Source organism: Ischnura elegans, chromosome 7 (genome assembly GCF_921293095.1).
Source record: "Ischnura elegans chromosome 7, ioIscEleg1.1, whole genome shotgun sequence".
Taxonomy (NCBI): Eukaryota; Metazoa; Arthropoda; class Insecta; order Odonata; family Coenagrionidae; genus Ischnura; species Ischnura elegans.
In genome coordinates this window covers 68487718-68511355 of record NC_060252.1, presented here as the reverse complement: position 1 = coordinate 68511355, position 23638 = coordinate 68487718, and the positions used below count along the sequence as shown (strand labels likewise).

Genomic DNA, 23638 nt, shown 5'->3' with positions numbered 1-23638 from the left:
AGATAATGCTGATACATCATACTGCGGATTGGGTTGGTGAGTCTATAAGGTGATTAATCATTCTCGTAAGGTGATATTCACGACACAGCGACACTTAAAAATAAAGATTCATAAAAGACACGACGACCCATGCAAACAGGAATGGCATACCGTGCAGAGCGGTAAACGTAACTGCAGTGGAACGATATCCATCACAAAGCAAATATTTTAATTGAAAATAAAATCAAAGTAGCCAAATATGAAAATAACTATTGACGAGCTATGACACCAAAGGCTAAAAAATCGAGGATGCATATAAAATGTGCGGAATGATATCGCAAAAGTGAGCAAAATAATATAAAAACTCATACTGGGATGTATGCAAAATAGTGAAAGGGATATAGTCATGAAAAACTTACTCAAAAGTAGAATCCGCAAGAACTTCTACCTTGAAGACGATGAAGAATATAATATTAATCGTTCTTTCACTAGGAAGATTACCCTGTAGGAGTCTCTATTCCACAAATCCATCCTTATAAAAGGGTATCATTTTGCCGTTGGCAGCCGAAGAAATATTTTCGGGTGTTGGCTTTCAACAAAGTCACTTCAATAAATGCGTAATTCATCGCATGATTTGTGGATTATTGCCACAATCACCTCAATCAACTAACATACCCTTAATACCATCTGAACTCTGAGACCACAACGGGGCGACAAACAGTCTGGAAAGGAAATGACTCAACGTTTGCACAGATAGGATAGTGTCCCTAAAATCATAGCCTACTCGATAGGTCAAGGCCATCTCGACAACGAACACAAATGGCCAGCGGTCGTAAGTGGAGGCTAATTTTACGTGGGACGAATTTGCAGGCCTTGCGAAAAAATATTTAAAAAACCAACTCCCTGATTGGACACGAAGAAGCACCAAAAATAATCACCTCCGAGGGAAAAATTGAAGAAAAAAGATTTAAAAAGGCATACGACCAAGTCTCTTCCATGATTATATCCCTCCGGGAGAGGATATAAGTGCCAACTCAGCAGAAAATAATGCTTCAATTTGACGGCAGAGCAATTAGCAATGCACCTCGGTAAAATCCCTTCCACTCCAAACTTCCTCAGCGCCTGATGGCAGACTAAGGACGAGATTCTGTCACTTCATAACTCCATACCGCAGTACGCGACAGTAGCATAACGTATCTTATACCACCCCCGTAATTCTGTTTTTCAAATCACGTCCTCAATTAGGGTACACTGGCACTCTTTTCTCGTGTGATCGAAAAGATGATCTAGCTGGGTGCACATACTAGCTATTTCTGGCATGTTATTCCTTACATTCCCGCGGCGCTATAAAAACGTAAACGAAACAGAATCTGGCCACAGGGTAATAAACGGAGGCATCTTAAAGATTTATGTACCCTGGAACTCTGAATGAAACACTCCATCCATCTATCCGACGGCGCCAAGAATATACAATAACAGATGGTGGCCCTAATTTTTTCAGAACGCCAAATAAAACATATATTGTACTAGAGAATGAAATAATTATTTGAGAATGAGGGAAAATTTCGGAACATGATATTAGTCTTTTTACAACGACAAATCACTAGCTCGAACGATCGTATTTTGTCTTGATTTCCTGACGTATTAGGAAAATAGTCATTAGGAAAACATGGAAAAGCAAATGAACCCGATTACTATCAAATGATATAGTGCAAGGCTTAATTTAATGCTACATTACAAAACAAGATCTATCGAATGGGAACGATGAGACCCATAAGTAGGATCGATGGGCCAAATTTCTTGGAGTATGACTATTTACAAAATTACAATATTAGCTAGAAAATAGAAAGATAGGGTTCCCGAAATTCTTCTACGGGTTCTCCGCCGAATCATGTCTTACACAGCGGACGTTTCAATGCTCGACTTGCTCATCGTCATCAGGAGATAGAGGGCATACGAGGTAAATTTTTCTACTCTACACGACCTAAGATGAAAATTCAACATTTTAAATACAGATTATTGAGCAGGGCCGATAGTACCGCTGGTTTGAATCTTCAAATATTCGCAATACGTTAAAAATTTTCAAAAAGTCATGCGGCAGGAAATAACGAAAAATCGGACCGACCCAAAGCGGATCATTTCGTGAGTTCTCTTAAGACTCAATGGGGAACATAACCCTTCAGAATGTAAGGAGGGTGAAAGCATGTAGGGGTCAATATATTAACGGTCCCATCCAACAGACTTTACTCAACGCCTATGTTTCTGGGTTCCAACCCAAAAACTTGAGAGATTGAAAGAATATTTACTATCTTTGCAATGCCTTTAATATCGTGAACATTATGAATTTAGAAATTTTAGGCCTGACTACGATATGCTCAATAATCCACATCGGAGGTGGGATTAAATGGACGTGCATACGTGAGGAGTCAATCTAAAGATAGAAGGAAAGAGACTGAACGCTACATGGCATAAACGGGGAGATTTTTTTGAAAAAATCAAAAATAAAAATTCTCTCCACGTGCCCACCCACAGTCCTCCCACAACCGCCTCCGTAAAAAATACGAAACGCGATCGATCCTGGACGAGGTGTCGCGAAACTCCTGAGTTTCTGGTTGCAACTCTTGACCCCTTTACGCTCGCCACGCGACCTCAATCCATTCCCCGCGCCTCTGTAAATAAATAGAGGTTTTGCTCGCGACCCGCGGCCCACGCCCACCTTCGCAAAACCCCGAGGACGGAGTTAAGCTTTGCCACCAAATCCGGTCTCCTTTTTTTCACTCGAGGGATTCATTTCTCAGCGCACTTCTCAAAAGAATCTTCTCTAGCAGTCAAGAGTGAAACGGTAAGAGCTGAGAGAATATGGCGGGAAAAATGTGAAAAAATGGCGGGAAGATATAGAAAAATGGCGGGAAAATATGGAAAAATGGCGGAAAATTTTGGAAAAATATTGAAGACAGAATGAATACCGAGGGGTATTTTTGGTTTCTGATAGAAAAAGCAAAGATCTATTTTATTAAGCCCGATTTAAGAGTTTCGCAGCAACGATTGAATGTGAATAGTCTGTGTTTTGAAGGCAACTAGGGCCATTGTTATTCCAGCGGACCGTAGAAAGGCCATTCTACCACACAGAAAACAATCCTCAGCAAAATAAAACAATCTATCGTAATTCATTTCTGGGATGATTAGCGATATTAACTGAGAAAAGCGCCCTTTTCTGGATATAAACGAAAATAATGACTTTCGTAAGGCTCAAGAACAAGAAAATATGATTGAGTTGATAATGAGCAAGAAAAAGCTATCTTCCTGAAAAAACATATAGGTTGCTACGCAGTTTAAATAATTACTAAAATGCAAAAATACCACTAGGTCCTCAGCTTTAGAGCTTGACAGGAAAATTATGCAATAGTACAGTGATAGACAGGCAGGGCCCTTAAATACGGTTTCGTGTACTCATAAATAACAACAAATAATTTTGTATCCAAGATCTTAAGATCCACCCGAAATACAGGTATATAATCAAAAATGCTTGGAAACAGCGATGAATTTCTAAAAATATGGTCGGAATAAATAAATATTTAGGGTTGAAATCAATTAAATTAAAGGAATTTATGAAATTAACGCTCTAGGGATTAACACCACGTCAATAGATTCATAAATTCCGTCGTTTCTGTGGCAAATTCGGCCACTGTCTTCACGGCAAAATACGACAATTTTTGTTTTAAAAAACGATGTTTTGTACCAGTAGAAGGTGGCAAATTAGCCACTGAAACGCTGGATCTGATAAATTTAATAACCAGTGGTGCAGCCCGAGAAAAGTTCATGAATACGATCCATTAGGAAAATGCAGCATCGATTTAAGGTACTTATTTGTTTTTACTTATGAAGAGAGTACTTTGATAAACTGCGGCAGTAACTTTTTATTGCGCAATAAGTTGCCTACAGTTAGAATTCGTGACTCCGTATAAAAACCGGGAGGGATGCTTGGGTGAAGGAAGATGAAGTGGGAACCCATTCGCGTAAAGATTCGAGGCGAAGAAGAAAGCCGAGAAACGTGTGCACGGAGACATTTCCTCGCTCTCCCCACCCACACGGATGCAATTGCGATGCGATATGCACAGCACACATTCCCCTCTCCCCTTAAGCTCCCGTGTCGCCATGCCTCGCAACCAGCCAGCCCCCGAGAATCATTGATCGGCGTCCACGACTAACTTGTGTTCGCACGGCCGAGGACGCGACCTATTCAACGCGGGGGATGTTTACGCATGGAAAGTGTAGGGGCATTACACTCCAAAGCATCGCGGTGGAGATTTGAGCGGTTTATACTGGGTCTGCGTAGCAAGCCGCCGCAGAAGGCGTGTGGCGGGGTTTGTAAGGACACCAGTCGTTTAAAAAAAGGTGATTTGACCAATGAGATCTACCTTGCACTTTTCAAAATCATTTCGGTTCGGGGAAAAAATTCCTAAGCCTGTTGTTTTGGCAAATCATATCCCTTCTTTTATCGTTTCTGTCGGACCTCGAAATATACTAAGGGTTTCTTTCACCCTGAAAAATATCTGCTCGTAATTTCTCCACCAATCTAAGCCTAGCACGTAGCTCCCGAGTCTCAATCCCGGTCCTAATCTCGGTCCCTGACCTAATTTATGTCAAAGCTATCTGTTCGCTTGTAGCAGTTCTTGAGAAATAGCGTAAGTTACTATGCGTTTTACTCAACTCACATATTAAATCTTTCTGCGCCAGATCGTATATGCTTTCCATAATCGAGGTTCGGTATGAAGAGTGCGAAGTAGCGTCTCTTATTTTACTTTTCCATCCGAAAACCTTCCAAATATGCGCTTGACGAATTCTAGCTTCTTTAGGGCTCAACCACACATGTATCTTACGAATGTTCCCTCTGATAGGTTTGAAGCTATCATAACTCCCAGATTTTGACTTCATCGGACGCCTTTATGATAACTCCATCCGTAACGTAAGCATGAGAATATTAGGAAGTCCTCCACTGGAGTCTACGAGGAAGAAGAGTTACACAAGATCCTCCAGTTTGCACATGAGAAAGACGCCGGGTGAAGCGATTTTCCGCCGAGAGGAATATTTATAACCTCAAAAAGAAATGGAATCGAATCGGTATTGAATCTGTGGAATCACTGAGAGGATTGGACTATGGCATAATGGGCATAGAAAAATGGTTGGAGTTGTGGCCATTAGCTGTGTGGAAATTGTTCATTGATTATGGAATTATAATCGCCATTATTTTAACTCCTAAGATTTATTCGTCTATTTTCTATATTTCTTCTTGACGGCTTTAGAAAAGGCTTGATGAATATTTTCAATAAGGTAGCTCGACCACTATAGTTTTTCAAGAGTTCATGTCTTTCATCTCCTAGTTAAATATCATATTGTCGAGAAATTTCCACAAAGCTGGAAACAAAATCAATTCTGCCTAAACAGTAAAAATTAAATTAAGGCAAAAATAACCAATTGTGATCCTATCGGCGCATTGTAATTTCAAATCGTAATTTTGGCGCTTTGCATTCAGTTGTAAGTTTCCACATTGATAGATCATATGCGTAATATATAAAATAGAATGAACTTCTCAAAGTCATACTAAACTCCTGACAAGAAATTTTTAAATTTGGCCAAACAGAGAAATTACACGGTAGTATTTGGCAACTGAACATGTGTAAAATCACATAATCGAAAGAATGAATAAATTTTTACAACATCCATACAACAGGAACAACCCGTCTGATTTATCACGTTGCAACCAACAAAATTAGCCGATAGGAAGACCCTTACTTATACCGATTAAGTTCACGCCATATTCAGGCATAAAATAATTATTCTTTCAAATTGATTACCTGGTGCTTCATTGAAAGTGTAGCGTGACTTAAGTGGCCACATCTTAAACTGAAGATCGCATAATGTGTAAGTGAAAACATACCCGAAATATGAATGCCCACTCAGGAAATTCATGAAACTGAGATTTTTTCCTTCCATAAAGAATTTTATTCGATAAAGATTCGATGAAGGAAGATTGAAATGTGAGATGGAAACTTTATCCATCAGCCCATTCGCGTAAGTGGAACCCGGATATTACCTACTTAAATCGGATTGGAACTCTACGGACATGATCCAAAACGGAGAATTCGTAACTATTGAAAGACCAACGGTAGGTTGCGAGGTGAACATCTGTAGTTGGCTCAATCAAATACTACGCTCTTTTACGTCTTCTTACTCGAAGGCAATAAATATATACGAGAAAGAGTACGTCACTATCGGCTGGATGAAATCCACGAGCGACGCCGGCCCATTCAATTTGCGCTCGGCCCTCTCACGGCGGTAGGGAATAAAAATGAAAAAAAAAGAGAGGGTGCATTTGCGCCGGGATGAAAAAGACGCGGCTTGAAAAGGCGGCAAATTGATACCGGGAGAGCATCCTTCACCCCAACAGCTTGATGTGATAGACGCTGGGCACTTTGGGGCATTTTGCACATAATTGGTATTTCTTCCGCTCCTAAAGAAGCAAACACACATGAAATTGCTCCCATATCACCATTTATAAACTCACACTTATGTGTGGACGACGTAATTATCGTAGCAGAGGCATCAGAATCAAATAAGGGAAAACAATATCTGGCGATGCCACTATCTAAGCGAGTGGAACGGATGAATTAAATCAATGCAAATAATATACATCCATTTACCGGATCATTCCAATATTTATACCTATTTCGCGGGCAGACAAGAAAAGATCCACGAAAGGGGACACTCAATTTCGCAATCTCTCGCGACAGAATATTATTTCTATCGAAAAAATCCGGCGTACACACCGAAAGGCTGTTGTTGATAGAACGGAAAATATATAAACCTCATACTATTAAATATTAACATTTGTTGTTATTTTGAAATTAGGTCACTTAGAAAAAATAAACAAAACATATTTCCAATTTTTGGCTCATTTACTTGCGAATTTTCGGACCTAAGATTTTAAAAAGCTATTATTACATAAAAATGAGACTGTTGGAACAATTTACCAAGATATAAGTTTAAAATTATGTTTTCAATTTCAGTTTTGGCATATAAATCAAGTATATTGAGATTTATGCATTAATATTTCACAATTTTCAGGTCGAGAACATGTGCAAATAAATGTAAAAACCTTGATAACAGGAATGGATTATATTGCAACCGACCGAATTCCAAAATTACAACAACAACGATATTCAATTACATAATGTTTTCATATATCTTCATTGTTTTTCATTACCTTAACATTGAAAAAGTTTTCATGTAACAGGTGACAGTAACATTTCACATATATGATTTTAATACTACCGTGAACACTAAGATGCAATTGGAAACGATCACAAAATAAGTACAACTCGTCTTGGTTTCAGACGAGAGACGGCAAAAGCCAGAAAAACGAGAAAACGAAATGGACGACTGGGAAACTCCTAATTTTACCATTGAATGAATATGAAGACTGAAGTAATACTGGAGCCTGCTAGGTAGGAATATCTCATCCGTCACGCTGTTAAGATACTCGGCACTTGAACGCTTTTAGTCCAATATTCAAGAGGAATTAAATGTACCAGTACATAAATACACAGATTCTAATACATCTGATTTTATTGATACCGTTTACAACGACGAAGCATTAACATTTGTGCAACAAAAACTTTTGTCTAACCTCAATAGATGCCGTCTGTGATGGTAAAAGATTTTTTCAATAACACGTGTACGAAAAAAATTTATTTTCCCAAATCGAATGAACACACCCTTTTGGGATGCGGTCTCACCAAATTCAGAAAAATTTTGAACTTGAGAAAAAAAAGGGTTGGATCATCAACATCTTCTTAAACTTTTGTTCCATAAAACATGAACGCAAAAATAATATTTTATTTAACCGTACGAGACTCACCTGCTGGAACATCCCTCCGCTCTTGCCCGAGCTCCCCCCCTTTCCTCCCCCGGAAGAGCCCTTCTCTCCGGCCCCTCCCGCCTCCGCCTCCTGAGGCAGCGGGGGCGGCTGGGGTGGATCCTTGGAGGCCTCCTTCTTCTTCTTCTTCTGGGCCTTGGCCGCCTCCTTCTCCGCCTTCTGCTGGGCCTTCTTCTGCGCCTTCGTTATCTTCTGCGGCTTGGGCTTCGGCGGGGGCGGAGGCGATCCGTTGCTGCTGTCGTGCAGCAGGTAGCAGAACACGTAGAGCAGAAACAGGATGCTCGCGCCGTACAGGTACGTGAAGAAGCCCTGTGGCGCGCGCGTGGACGCGGGAGAAGACGAGAGTCACAGAGGGAAATCGCAGGATATGGAGGGAAGGGAGGGTTAGGTTTATTAAACAAGCTGAATAACTGAATAGGAACTCACTAAAATAGATTTCAGTAGAGCTTCGATTATCATTGGTCCGTTAATAGATAGTGGTGGGAACAGGGGCGCAGCTAGGAATGAAGGCTAGGGGGGGGGGGTTTAGGCGCAACTAATACTTACGGGTGTATTGCATACCCACCACGTTAAGCAGGAGTTGCGGGGGCCCTCCAGAAAAATTTGAAGAATAATGGTTCAAAATGGCGAGTTTTATGGCTTTCCGAGGGATAGTTGATAAATCCTATCACTATTCCATAAGCAATACTGATTCAAATAAGTAAAATGGATAAAACTTAAAAATTTATCTGAGCTCTGGGGGGGGGGTTTATCCACAAAACCCCCCTCGCTGCGCCACTGGGTGGGATAGCACTTCCAATTTGAGGGGAAAAATTTACTAAAAAATCTACCGGTACCGACTTTTTTGATCGTTATTGAGAGGTAACACAACAGTAGGCAGCGATTCTTCCGGGTTTACTTCCGCGTTTATCCATTTTACTGCACTTGTCCAGAAAAATGGATGAACACGGAAGGAAACCCGGAAGAATCGCTTCCAACCGTCATAATCTCCGCGGAAGCCTACTTGGGAACTTAAGGTCATAGAACAAATCGCTACAGAGGCAGTTCCGTTTCGTTTGTTACCTCTTGATTACTACCTGAACAGGGCGAAACCGAGGTAGAGTTGTCATTCCACGATGTGAACTCCCGACCCATTGATTTGAAATTACTAAGCACTGGAGAGGAAGCGTTGGAAAATTGAAAGTTTCGTCTCGGGTTACCCCAAAACCATTGATAATAAGTTACAAACAAAGTAATCCATCGCTTAACACACCGAGCTACCACGCTTCCCAATGGTCCACGTGGAAAAAGGAGTGAAAAACCCCCAAGAATAACTGAAAGGGAAGGGAAATCCATTCACGATATTTTTTTGTAGAGCTTGGATCTTTTTTATGCTCCCTCTGCATCTCAGGTACCCACTCCAATAAAACATCAAGCATCTCTGAGTTAACAAAGGGCAGAAGAAGGAGAGTGGAGGAATGTTTGGGTGGACTGCAAGGAAATTGAAAGGAGGGCAAACCCATTAATAGGATGATGGAAAGACCGATAGTCGAAACTCCACAGCATAAGGCTATGTTAATCAAATAAAGGGTACATTCAAACATAAGAACACACTGCCAAGAGAAACAAAAAATAGAAAACCTGAAGTCATAAATGCATCTAGTAATCACGAGAAGTTATGCCAGATGTAGCTCATATAATTTTTCGAGAGAAGCATGATGAGGTTTTAGAGTTTAATATGACTTAAAATATTTTGCAATATCAGCATTGATTTTCGTTAATTGCATTTACTAATCATTTTAAATAATACTTGATATTAGATAATGGCGGTTTCATCGAGTACTGTCCTTTCCCTTGGGCTACAACCTGGACGTGGTGAAATGGCTTGAGCGTCCCAGGGACCCTAGCGATGAACTGGAAGGGATAGTTTCCAATTACTTCTAATGAGCAACCCTTGCAATATAAGTCGTAGGATAGGAGCCAGACGAAAATCCCAAGGTTTTTCGCACATGCCCATAAAATTTATGAGGAGGGGACTTGGCTGTAGGATTTCGTAAATACAGTTCTAATTTCGCTACCGAAAAAGGAGAAAGCTGCAGAGTATGGTGGCTAGGTGACTATTGGCCAATTATCGCATGCGACGAAAGTGAGAATAATGAGCAGATAAATAAGACGAGAAGAAAAGAGAACAGCACGGATTCAGAAGGGGAAAGTCAACCCGAGATATAATATTGCTTAAAAGATCTTAATATAGAGGGAACTTGAATGTTACTTTCATTTGAAATTGTTTTCATTACGTCCGTGGCCCGTTTTGCCTCAGGAATCCCAGAAGATGCAGCCTGCGTTTAGCTTTTCCAAGGATATAAAGAACAGAATTTTGCAAAAAATTACGTCCCGAGCGGTGAAAAACTTTTACTCAGGTGGGAGTCGAAGGTGGAAATACGGGATGAATAGCCAAATATCGAATAAAAATATGGAATAATAAATTTTTAAAAAATCATAAAATTCCAGTTTCGAAAGCATTTCGACGGGATTGATTTATGTCTATTTCATGTGAAGGTTTACTCAATAATCGTTTGAGCAGAAAACGAAGAGGTAATGTTACGAAATCATCAAAAATATCATTACTTTTTGATATGCTTCTCAAATATTTATATTAGCTGCAACAGGCACCAAGAAAAAATGAGAAGTTTTAACATTATAATGGATCTTAAATCTAATTCAAAAAATCATAATGGATATAACAAAAATATTATACTCCGACACTATAAGATGGTTTGGTTCATTGAAATAAGGACTATCTTCTAATTGAATATTTATTTACTCTTAAACTGTTTGATAAACTTTGCTATAAGTATTACATAAATTCAATTTAAAAATGAATGGATAACAGGGAATATTCTATAGGGTAAAAGACATTGGGGAAACCGATAATGGTTGCAACAATTTAAAGAAGAATCGACGTTTTCAGGATTCTACATATGTTAGTTGCGCGAGTGAGTGAGAAAAAAGTCCAATAGAACAGTAAATAGAGAAGACAGATATTTTCACATCAACCTGTACTTCCAATTTGAAAAGCGATATGTTTGTAAAATTCTTTAAGACCACAATACATCAATTGACTTATGAGCATACAAGATTTGTATGCTCATAAGTTAATGTCATCCCTAGCAACTTCCACAAATGTTCGCACAACAATAATTTTTCGATGTATAGAATAATTTTAACTGACGTTAAATATGCTACTTAATTGAATTTAATCCAAAGCAGACTTGAAGACTGCAAAACACGATAAAAAATTAGAGATTTTATAAGAGTTCTAAGAAGGTCAATTTTTTTCGCTCGAAAAAAATGATGCTAAGGAGATAAAAATGCTTCACAAAGGAGCCGAATCTTTTATCAAGATTGATTTTTTTTCAAGAAAGAAATCTTTTATCACTTCCGAGAAATACTGATTCCCAATTTAAATTTTCGCCTAAAAAAAAATTATCCTAAAAGCATTCCAATCGTGTGCACCACACATTGCGTTGCTTTGAAACGTGAAAATATCTCCAACTTTATCATTCACGCGTAAAACTATATAATCACGCACCTACAATATATCTTACCCGAATTTATTAGTAGCATCGGTAGGTATGAAACGTGATAGAATTTTTACTAGACCAAATGTTTCTCTTCAGGCCAATGAGACTGCCGCAACCACTTGATCTCGAAGTTTCAATCACTCTTGAGGACAATATTCCCTCTTTACTAATGAGTAGACAAGTTTTAAGAATGAATTAACAATATAATTTTATTAGTCTCGCAAATAGCAGACTTGAGCTTGAAAAAAAATTTATTCAGTTGGGTTTCCAACAAAAGAAAAAATAAAATATGTTGCACACCATTACTGTCTCACCCTGGTTTAAAAAAATATCCGTAAATAAAATATAAATTGAACATAATTAATGCATTACATACTTACTTTGATTCCGTTGAGGGATTTGTATATACCAATGTTTGAATTTGAGGAAATACATCTAAAAAAAATAATAAACTATTTTCCTTACACTTTCACTATTGTCTCTCGAATAATGGAAAATTAGGACAGGGATATACGTATTGATCATATATTCAATTTATTTGGGTCTACGTTTGGAAGAGAAAGAAAACAGGAGGGCTGACTAGCCGTTTTTTTTAGGAAATTGAGAGTCAGACGTTATTCAACGTACGTTCAATATGAACTTCGACGATTGGATCCAATTGGGTTCCACGTAGGGAGGCATGAGAAGAAAAGACGCATTATCAGTATCTATGGACAGGAATGCAGTCACATCATCGAGACAGGCAAAGCGAGCGCGAAGAATCTATTACCTTAAGAAGACGCATCATTCCTACTCGATCGATCGTGCCTTTTTTTCTCCTAACGTATATATTATTTAAGGCTTACGCTATCACCTTGAAATTTTCAGAATAAAATAAAGCCAGTGGAGAATTAAGGGCGGCGGAAATTAATTCAGCCTGAAAGGTAAAGTCCCAAGGCTAAAGCCAGAACTTAAAACGATCTAGCATTCACTACAAACTTTTTATCGCACAAGGAAATTTGGAGGATTAGAACAAGAAAATTATTAAAAACTCTGCAGACGAAGAAGAAGTGGAGGAGAGGTGGAGGAGCAAGGGAGCGACCGTGCCCCATAATTTCTGGAAAAAATGAAAAGATGGTAATTTTACAGGTGGCTCTCCATTGCAAGTTTTCATTCCACCATCTTTGAATGACCTAAGACAGAGGTCTCCATACTATGCCCCGCAGGCCACACCCGGTCCGACACATTATTTCATCCGGCCCGCCAAACAAATCCCTGTGTATTTACTTAAAAGTTTTACAATAGGCTCATCTAATCTGGAACCTGATTAAAATGAAATTTTGAAATCAAAACGAAGTACCATTCGTCACACTAATTTGGTTGCATAAACTAAAGGCGGAAATCTATTTAGTTTACCCTCATTTTTTTCCAGCAAGATATTTTTAAAATTTTCCATATTAATACTACTCTAATTTTTTAGGAAATAAAATTACTGGCACTGATTTATTTTTATATTTTTTATTCCTTCGGCCCGCATACATGTGGGAAATATATAATGTGGCCCTTATATTGAAAAGTTTGTAGATCCCTGACCTAAGAAATTGCATCATTGATGAGAGGTATTGAATACCACAAAAGTGATGATTATATCCCAAATTCACCTAAACAACGACCTTAATTCGCCCCCAAATAAAACAGACCCTTATGAAAATTTGTTTTCATATTTCAAAAATGAAAACGCTAAGGTATGCTCAAAATGGCCTGAAAATTGTAAGGTGATAGCGAAATAATTAAACAAGTAATAAGTTAAGAGATTAGATCGGTCGAGCAGGAGTTATGTGTCTTCTCTAGTTAAGGCTTTTAAATTGTCTCTTATGAATTTAATTTCACAAAATAAGTTTCCGCAGAAAGCAGGCCATGCAAACATTATTATTCAGCTCAATATAAAAGCGTCGTTTGAAAATCACTTAGGCATGAATGTGAGGGTCCCAAAAGTAGACAGGAAGCATGATAATACTGAAGAGAAGTGTGTATCATTTGTTGTGACTTCCATAAATCCTAATTCATCTCAAAACACAGATTCAGACAACTCCATATTTTTCATGTAATGCAAAGATCAAGGCTTAGAAGAAAGTTAAGAATAGAAAAGCCATTTTAAGGGTTAAATAAATTAAAATTTTTGACTTTTAGCACTGATTTAAAAAATCTAATGATGTAAATGGACACAAAGTGCGAGAAAATGTGAAGATCAATTCAAATGTCATGAAAGAAGGCAAAAAAGCCCTTTTTTTAGGTTCCCCATCACATTTTACAGCGAACATTCCACACAATCACAGAAAAATTCAAGTTTTCGTCACCAGTGACAAAGATTAAATTTATCGGGTGACCCATATTGCGCAAAGAGGGCACCAACTTCAGTTATCTTACCTGAGAGAGAAAAATCACGCAATGAGAACGCTATTTTCAGCGGCCCATCGCGCTTGTAACATCCGGGAAATGGCATTCCCGAGATTTTTACGGCCGTGTGGAAAAAGGACGATACAAGCTAGAGCGGGTAGCACTTACCTCGTAATAGTGTAGCGGGACATTGTGTGTGACCACTTCGGAGAGCACGTAAGCTATGCAAATGACCACTAAAAGCTTGGCGTAGATAAAGCTCATTATGATGAACAGGGACGTCCTGAAAAGAGGAAACGAAGAGGAGAATTAGCAAACTGAGATTTACACCTGGTTATCGATGAAATACACTAGTTTTATCGCAGCATACAAGCACAAGGCACATGACAAACGTAAAATTAAACTTAAAAAAAAGACAAGCTTAATGGAATATAAGGATAAGGTGACAGTAATGAGCATGATAACAGTGCAGAGGAAGGGCATAAGTGAGCTTTTAAAATGCCGGCAAGTACCTCATTACCATAGCGAAAATGAATGGAGTAGACACCTATAGGGAACTCTTTCGACAAATATGCACAAATAAATACTTTTTAAAGTACCTATTATTGGCATCATTTTATTGACAACTTAAACGGAATTCCGCTTATTACAACTGCGTGATGTGTCAATAAAATTAGATATATATCGATCATAGGTTTGGAAATCACTATGAACATGGCTAATAAAAATAACCAACGAATATTTATGGTAATCAAATTTTGACTACCTTGCTCCACAGAATAAACCTATAAAATTTTCAATCTGCATACAGAAGAGACGAAAATAATATTATCCCTCTCTCATGGTCACTAATACTTATTACTCGATGAAAAAGTAGCTTAATTCGTAATCTGATCGTAACGCATCCAAATTAGCGGTTTAATGAGCGAAAAACCGCAGAGAGCTTCTTCGGCAGTTGATAGACGACCGGATAAGCAAAATAGCAATAATAACTAAACTTACGAATAGCTAAAATGCAACTTTTTTTTAGCTAAGATTAGCGGAAAAGCGCAGGTAAAATTCTGTAGGACTATAAATATGAAGAAGTTATTAATTAATAAAACCGCATAATTGATATCATAGGACGAGAAGCTCGGTCTCGTGAGTATGATATCATGGTCGCTTGGTTTAAATCCTGCCCATTGATAAACCGAATACACTTCTCCACGTCAGCAAAAATGATTTTTCCATCTACATACTTTTAAATGTAAGAGCAGTTTGACTCTCGACAACTATGAAATAACGGAAGAAATACAAAACAAAACGAATTTTTTTTTTATCAAAATCTAAATATGAATTATCAATTACGTCTTAGCGCTTTAAGATGCTTGAGAGTTGTTACAATCCTTTATAGAGACATATAAACGCAAAAAATAGATACCGACATTAATACAAAAAAAATCTAATAATTTTTTTAAACTTGTAAATAACTTATGCATACATATTATTTCACTTTTTAATACTAATAAAGTTTTGATTTAATTTTTTTCACATTTCGTGAACTTATGTTTCAAAATGCCCTCATCAGGTGACGTTTACCACTAGCATCAAAATTTATCATGGCAGAAAATCTTTTGGACTATGTGAAGCAGTTATCATAGTCAGCTTCAGTCAATACCACTGCAGTTTTATTTTAAGGTAATAAATAACATGCCTTTAAGAGCGATAAATCATCCAAAAACGTGAGTACAATTCCAAATAACGCGAGAAATTCAAACTGAACAGTAATGATTCCATTTGATGACAAAGACTTTAGAGTCAACGCACAGTTTTAATTCTCATTTAGTTACTCAAAGTCGAGTAAGAAAAGGTCGATAGAAAATTTTCCATTTATTTTCAAAACTGCTATCTCCATTTAAGCATTACTTTGAAGATTTCGATATTTAAGAATGCATCATTAACTACCATATATTCACAAAAAAGATATCATAATTTCCGTAAAATAATAATCCATACAAAAATTGAAATAGAACCGACCATTCAATGCCAATGGTTATTCAAATTAAATTGCAACATCAGAAAAAATTACTAATGTTCTTATTTCGTTAGAGGAGAAGTACAGGTGAGCAGAGGCTAGTGAAGAACCAAAGGTTTATATGCTGCGAGTAGAGAGAATTTACAGAAAAAGTGTCCATTTTCGGTAGAGAGTGTTTGCCTAGAATAAATAAATGTTTTTATATAAATTATTTAAATCATGAAAGCGTAAGATTTCTCGAAAAATTTCCAAATTTGATCCGAATAATAAACGGTAAATATTAATGAAGGAGCCCACTAAAAGCTGTACACAATAAAAAATTGCTCTTTTACGCCAAAGGACGGAAAAACCATGCTATTTTCTTCTCCCCATCGTCTGAATGCCTATTCTTTTTAAAAATGTACCCACTAAAATTAATGATAATAGTTTCCAATTCCAAATGGCTTTCGTCTCGGGTAAGGAACTTTGAAAAGAGTTGGGGTGTCGTATGCTGGGAATAGTAAACTGGGAACACCTTAGTTCATTTGTGGTGGTTATAACAAGGTGTTCCTAGGATAAGGAACACCTTGCTTATAATGATTATGCGATTTTGACGCGATTTCTTCCATTAGATGCTACCTCACGGAATATAAATATATTTTACAGTATGGTATTTGGAGGAGGCGACCGACAGCTCAGGTCATTTGCGCCATGAGGGTAGGGTATGGAAGGAAGGGTGGAGAGAAACCCGGCGTCGGCATTAGCCTGCTCTTAACGAAAGGCGCCAAGGGGACCACGGCTTAACGTCCCATCCGACGGACGGAGTGTTGCGCTTGAAATGTCCTCCACACAACACTCAAGCAGGGTTCGGGCAGTCTCTGAAAATTCTCTGCCACTGCCGGGATTTTAACCCGAGCCCGCCGGGTGGGAAGCCAACACTCCAACCCGATCCCTATATTTTACGTATAATAACAGAACCACCATTGGATTTGACATGTGAGTCCACAAATCGTATCAAAACGTGTGAGCTCCTCGGAAAAGTCAAACTTGTCTGGAAAAGGTTTCTATTTAAAATAATTATTGAAAAATATAGGTATCGTAGAAATAGCTTGGAGAGCTAAGTAAAGAGGAACCAGTATTAGAAGCAGTCTTTCTTTCTTTACATAACCAGGAATTACTTAAAACTATAGGTCACGAGTGTAAACATTTATAAGTTAAACAGAAGTTTTATATCGAGTGAGTTGTTTTGTCACTTATGGTTCATACAGCCGCACTTTACAAAGAGAAATAGTTGCTTGGTCAAGAGGCAACGAAATCACGGATACAATATGCCTTAATTTGCGTCATAGTTGTGAATAATGATTACGCGATAACGTTATGCTGTAAAAGGTTTATCATTTTGGGTGACACGAGATAAACTATATGTTTCGTAAGATGGCGCCAATGCACGCTTATTTCCATAATTAAATAAATGGTAGTATTGTGCGGAAGATTTTGCGCTGAGAAAGGCCTACTGCCAATTCCAAGTATTTAACCTCAATACATGCACTAACTCAAGTTTGGATTATAACTTTCGATACTTTTTTGACATTTCGTACATTTATTCTGCTACATATTGATCAATGGTTTACGTGATACATGTTGGTAACTTCATATAAATCTGTCTAACCATCTGTTGCTTTTTTACTGACCTACCTCTGTAATCTTTTGCAATCGTTATTTTGCTAAGATATTGTTTATTTATCTGAAAAATATCCCTTCTGAGTAAGAATTTTATAAAGTAGCATATATATATTATAATATTTTTTTATGAACCCAAATATTTTGTAAAATGGGTAAACACCCGTAAAAAACATTATGATTATTATTTTCATAAGTATATCTTCGAGGTGTACTAGCAAATCACACCGTAAGCAAGTACGACCGAAGCGCTTGTACAGTAATGCGGTCGTCTACGAACTACAAAACAAAACAAATAACTTCTTGATGCGTTCTGCTGAAGGGTATGCATAAATTGCACGAATGAAAAATAGCTTATTAGCACATGAATGACCGACTCGTTACATTTACACGTTACTTAGAGAATCATTGCGTCTATAGCAAGGCTGGAGGAATTGATTAGTCAGGGTGATGGAGGATGAAAAGTGTCTACGAAAAGCTTCAATTTTGATGTGGTGCGTAACGTTGTATACATTCTTCATTCATTAAAAAAGCAGAAATACTGAAAGAGGCATTTTTGAAGCACTATTTTAAAGTATCAGATGGGCACGAACAAAAATAAAAGCATAATATCCAACGAAAGTATCATATATCTAGTCGAAAATTTGAAATCTCAAGCGCACACCATGTAAACATACGAGTCAAAACTAAGGTGATATTTTTTATATGCGAGGCGATAATTTTTCTATTCTATAAGTGTATTGCGTTTTTAAAAACATGGTCGACCTAAAAATGTAGCTTAGATTGTTAAAATAATATTTTAAGAACAAATAATACGGTCATAGGTTTGGGCCGGGTTCGCCATGTTTATTAAGTAAGGCCGTTACAACTACGTATTACGCCTTCAGCAATATCAGCCATACTACGTCATGTTTTGGTCGTGAAGTTCCCCACGAAAAAAAAGCTGACGTCACTTCCGGAAACAGAGGAAGTTTAAGTATGTCTCGCATACCCCGAAGAGGATTGGAATTTGGCCAAAATGGAAAAAAAATTAAGTTTCAAAAATACTCGCGTAAAGGTTACCGCTTACTATGCACACTGAGCCTCTGTTTTGATAACAAATTTACCAAAATTTATGGTCAAATTAAGGAAATAAACATACCGTCAAGGGGCGGATTTCGCGGAGGGGATAGGTTACAGGGGTCATGACCCCCCAATTTTACTAATTTAAAAAACTTTTAATTCGTTTAATAGTTTTTGTATCCTTGTTAAGGAGAAAAGGATTGCATACGCGATGGCATGAATTCAAGTCCCAAACGTGAGGGAAGTTTGCGTTTTATTTATCACCTAGCTTAGCAGTATCTACTATTAATAAAGCCCCTTTCTTCCAGGGGGTATTCCATATTCCCTGGACCCAGATCATGACCCTCACCACAATTTGACGCTGAATTTACATCTTCACACCGTACACTGTAAAGTCATTTACTAGTTGACTGAATCATATGAGTGACTGAGAAGAGAAGGGGTACAAGTGATTTCTTTCCTCCATACTGAGTTAGGTATAGAAATTAGCTAGAGAAAACAAACGAGATCAATTAATTTTTAGTAGTGCATTTGTTTTTCCACTCGATGTCAGCACAGAACAGAGACTCACTCGTATCCCTTGGCAACCAAGTTTTTGTGTATTCATTCTAATAATTAACTTTACCTAACTCTGTCAAGAAAAAAATCACTTGCAGGCCTTGGCTTCTCAACCTCTCATATTAAATATAAAGGAACTGAGATATGTGAACCGGTTACCAAATCAAAAAGATTACCAAGAGTTTTTATGCGCGACAGTAAAAAAAAGGCGTATAAAACTCGGTATAAACCTCAAAATCATTCACGAAATTATATTCAATATGGGACAAAATGTGACAATGGTCAACCACTTCAATATTTAACTGAAGGAAGGTATCCATGTTTGAATAATCAAATTACAGCAGGTTTTGAAATGTTTTTAAAAACTGTTTTCAAAGCCTGTAATAGCCAAAACTCTCGTGTCAAGTTTAACGAGAACATACAATGCGAACATTTTAAAATATTAATTGCCTCCTCCGTACAACATTGAAAACTTGAAAAACGACCGGAGGGAGTTCAAACCGGCCTCGGAATAAGTCTATGAAAAAGGAATTGAGTTTATTTCGGAAGTATGTCTTTGATGCAGCCAGAGAACGCTTGAGCAAATATGGGCCGCGACCGTGACCCAGGTAATTAAATTTGAGGCCATTTCCTTGGCGAGATCGCACGAGAGCAAATTCGAGCAAAAAGGGCGCGGTTAAAATTCCGCCCACCCTTGAAAACCACAAAATTCTCCCCGAAATACCAACTCACTAGTATCGGCGTCTTGGCAATTTCCGGCCGGAGAATTTCGCCCAAACGATATAGCTCCTTCCAATAAATTTTCGTGGGGCCACCACCCAACTTCCCGCAGGGAATATTTCTCTGACGAAAACCAATAAAAGACTGCTCACTAGAGCCAACTTCTTTTTTGCAAACCATTTACGCCGTAAACGCTTTGCAATAAATTAGAGAATTCGGTCCCATACGCCTGGAAACCTGGTACAATTATTCTAAAATTGGAAGATAAAATGATTATTAACGCTTTATATACGTTTAAAAACAAATTATAGTAGGTAATTGGGGTCTAAAAATATGATCTAATATCTTAGCAGTGAGGAAACCTAATTGCATAACGTTATAATTGGTCAAAAACGTAGGGTTTGCGGTTTATTGACGTGACAACAGATAAGCGTTAAAAGCAGTACAATATTTCACTTTGAACGTTACAGTAAAGCAATTATCACGAAAAGAATGACTAATAATGGACGTACGATTGTATATTTATTAATTGATTAATTAATTAATTAATACCAACAAAATCGTGCATTATTCATTTAAAAATTTATTTGGCATATTTGGTAGATAGAAATACGATCTTAAGACCCTGCAGGCAAATGGTACCCTAAATACCCAAGCATAACGCCCCGGTCAACCTTTGGCTGTAAAGCACGTCTTCAAAATTTAATGTTCAACGTGAATTTACATACTACGTGCATGACATCTGTAGAACCATGATTACATAAATTTAGTCTCTCGAAACCATTGAAGTTCGCAAGGAATATGACCATTAAACCATTTTAATTCTCAAATGATCAAATGATGTGACTGTTATTCCTAATCAATTGTAACACTTGTTAGAGCTTAGGTTTTCCCGGCGTATCAGGTGCAGAAAAGTTTCTCGGGTTTTCCATCGGTTGATTTTTTCCATGTCTACCGACGTTTCGAGTAGCGATTTGCTGATCATCCTCAGGAGATCTTTCGATTGCCGTTCTTCGAAATTTGACCAGTATATATACACCCCATCCGTGGTCACACTTATTAATTTTAATGCAAAAAACACTCGTTGATCTTACATATAACTCGCATCTAATAACTTTGAACACTTTCCAAAAGACTTGAATACCTAGCGCATTTTGATTTAGATTTTAGGGTAATTTACATTTTGGCAAAATTATTGAAATATCCCCTTCTCAATTAACTCCACCGACCTTGTAGCAGTGTAATTTGGTTTTGGGTCTTTCGCCCAGCCCGCGGCCAATTTCTCTCCCCTAAAATTTAAAAGAACCACTTAAATTATAAAATCAAGGCAGTATACCAATAAATACAGGAATGAAGAAATATCACGAACGATCTATCTGCGTATTCGGTCGCACAAGTGATATATGTAAACCTGCTATTATTAAAAAAATATACGAATAAAATGCGGATTTTTTCCCGCACTTACATGCCAAAGGCACAAATCTTGGCATAAAAATTACATTTCCTCACAATGATTTTTAAAAATGAGATAAAAAATAGAAATATTTCAATAGAATCCGAAGCTAATGCCTGTCTGATTATGGAAATACTAATATCTGCATAAAACATTGGCTATTCAAACTCTTGCGTTAAGCACCGCGATTTTACAAGGAACATCAAAAGTTCACAATTAAGATAACAGAAATTATCATGCGATAGGAATGAAAGTTGCAGCAATTTTTTTTGTAGTTTTATGACGCGAAAATCTTCTTGCATGATATAAAGTGATAAAATTATTTCTTTTCACGTCAGGTAAAAAATTTACACTCGAGACATAAAAGATATCACCTTTACGTTTGTTAAGCTACATAAAAGAATAATCATCAACTAGGATATCGCATTGCCCACAAATTTCATTATAACAGCTTCCTACATGTGTTATGATTGTTACATAATTATAATCAGGTACTGATGACGATTGTGTTACGTCGTTGTAACGATGGATTGTCTACACCTCCACTGCAAAAATGCTCAAAAATCGCCTACCGAATCAAAAATACCGCTCATCTAGTAGCCCTTGTAGTACCAGATGAGCGGATTTGATTTGGCGGATGATTGTTGAGCGTTTGTGCAGTGGAAGTACCGTTGTGTAACGACGATAAAATAAGGACCTGATGATAGTTGTGTAACTATCCAAACATGTGTAGTAAGCTGTTATATTAAAATTCATAGGCGATACGATATTTTAGTTGATCATTTAGATATGTCCTTCCACGATTTCTCTCCGAAAAAAAGTTGTCTTTACATAAAAGAAGATAAGCTGTATCGGTAGCGGAATGATCTAACCTTTCCTTCTTTTCTACATTTGCTTGTATCTAAAATATAAAAACATTACACCAGCTATAGGAAAGATATAGGAAAGTGTGACAAGGACGTATTTTATATAACCTGAAAATTTCAAGACAGTAGCGAAAGTTTTTTACGAGCAATTTGTGACCAGAAAAGGACCGGTCGAGATGCTGTCCCCTTAAGGGTCTCACGGGTCAAGGGTACGGCGTGGGGGAATCAAGGGTTTATATACTTTGAGGATGATCCCTCGTGAGACCGGAGGAAGGTCTGAGGTGAGAGGAGGAGGGGGAGACAATAGATGAGCATCGCGCTCTGCGATCGAGATACGAGGGCAGCCCCGTAGCGCCTCTGCTGGAAACAAAGGAAACAAGGAGTATACGAGGCGAAAGGGATCGACCAGTTCCATACAGACTGTCACTCTAGGAACTACGAGGAAGCAGAGTGATTTCTACTTCCGCTACGCTACCGTCAAGCTTCGCAACTACTCCAGAATCTCCATAGATTACTCCATTTTTTAAACAATATTCATAGTTAATGAAAGGGATCATCGTAAATTATTCACAATCGAGCAAGTCATTGGAGGTAAAAGTTACATTTATTTAAAATTTATTCCAAATTCCGTATTTATTTTCAATTTGATACCAATTATAAGCACAGTGTGAGCATTAATCAAAGCGGAAAATCATTCTGACATGTACCAACGTTTCAATTTAATCTTCATGTCTAATATGCATTTCGAAACTATTAGCTCACAACAGTTTCAGTAATTCCGAAAAATCTTAGCAAAACATGGTATACGATACTTCCATCACCGAGGACTGAAATAATATGTAAAATTTTTGATGAAAGCTAATGCCATTATGTCTTATGATGATTTACTAGATTGCGAGATTCCCAACCAATTAACTAGATTACTGATTTCTCTCGCACTCTTACTTCAGCGGTAAAGGGTAATCATAGCACAGGATAATGTAACCAAGGAAACCATATGCTCTTAATACACGTAGACATTTTTCCAACGCTGATGATATGTTAGAGGCTCAAAACTGTTTGTAATTAATTTTTCCTGTACATATAAAGGAAAAATAAACAATTAAATAGTAACTGCAGAAATAAAGTTACACCAATAAATCGACTCAAAGCAGTTTCCGCTCATCCAATGAAGTCCGCGCTATCGACCCGGTGGCTGGAAAACAGTTGATGTCTCTTTATGATCATACGCAAATGATGACCCCAGAAGGTACATCTCATGAAAAAAAAATCCTACGTGATTATGTTAAGTATAATGCTTCGGAAAGCCAGAAGCTGGCTTACTGGTCATTTCCTTTGAAAGAACTAAACTGTGGGGGTCACTACTTAATTACCATCATGAGTGAAAGCGATTAATTGAACCGATTAAATATGAATTACCTTGCGTGAAACATGAACCACGAGAATGAATAC

General features: G+C 37.6%; 1 protein-coding gene across 10 annotated transcripts in view; it reads right to left on the bottom strand.

Moving 5' to 3' along the window:
• Positions 1–23638, bottom strand: part of LOC124162480 — a 401724-nt gene that overhangs the window by 36306 nt on the left and 341780 nt on the right. For 9 of the 10 annotated variants that reach the window (XM_046539032.1, XM_046539030.1, XM_046539029.1 and 6 more), the window contains 3 exons: positions 14023–14137; positions 12106–12117; positions 7898–8224 (listed from right to left, as the gene is read on the bottom strand). In XM_046539032.1, coding sequence (XP_046394988.1) covers positions 7898–8224; positions 12106–12117; positions 14023–14137 — 454 coding nt within the window. The remainder of the gene's footprint in view (positions 1–7897; positions 8225–12105; positions 12118–14022; positions 14138–23638) is intronic. The other variant, XM_046539025.1, reaches the window with a different exon arrangement.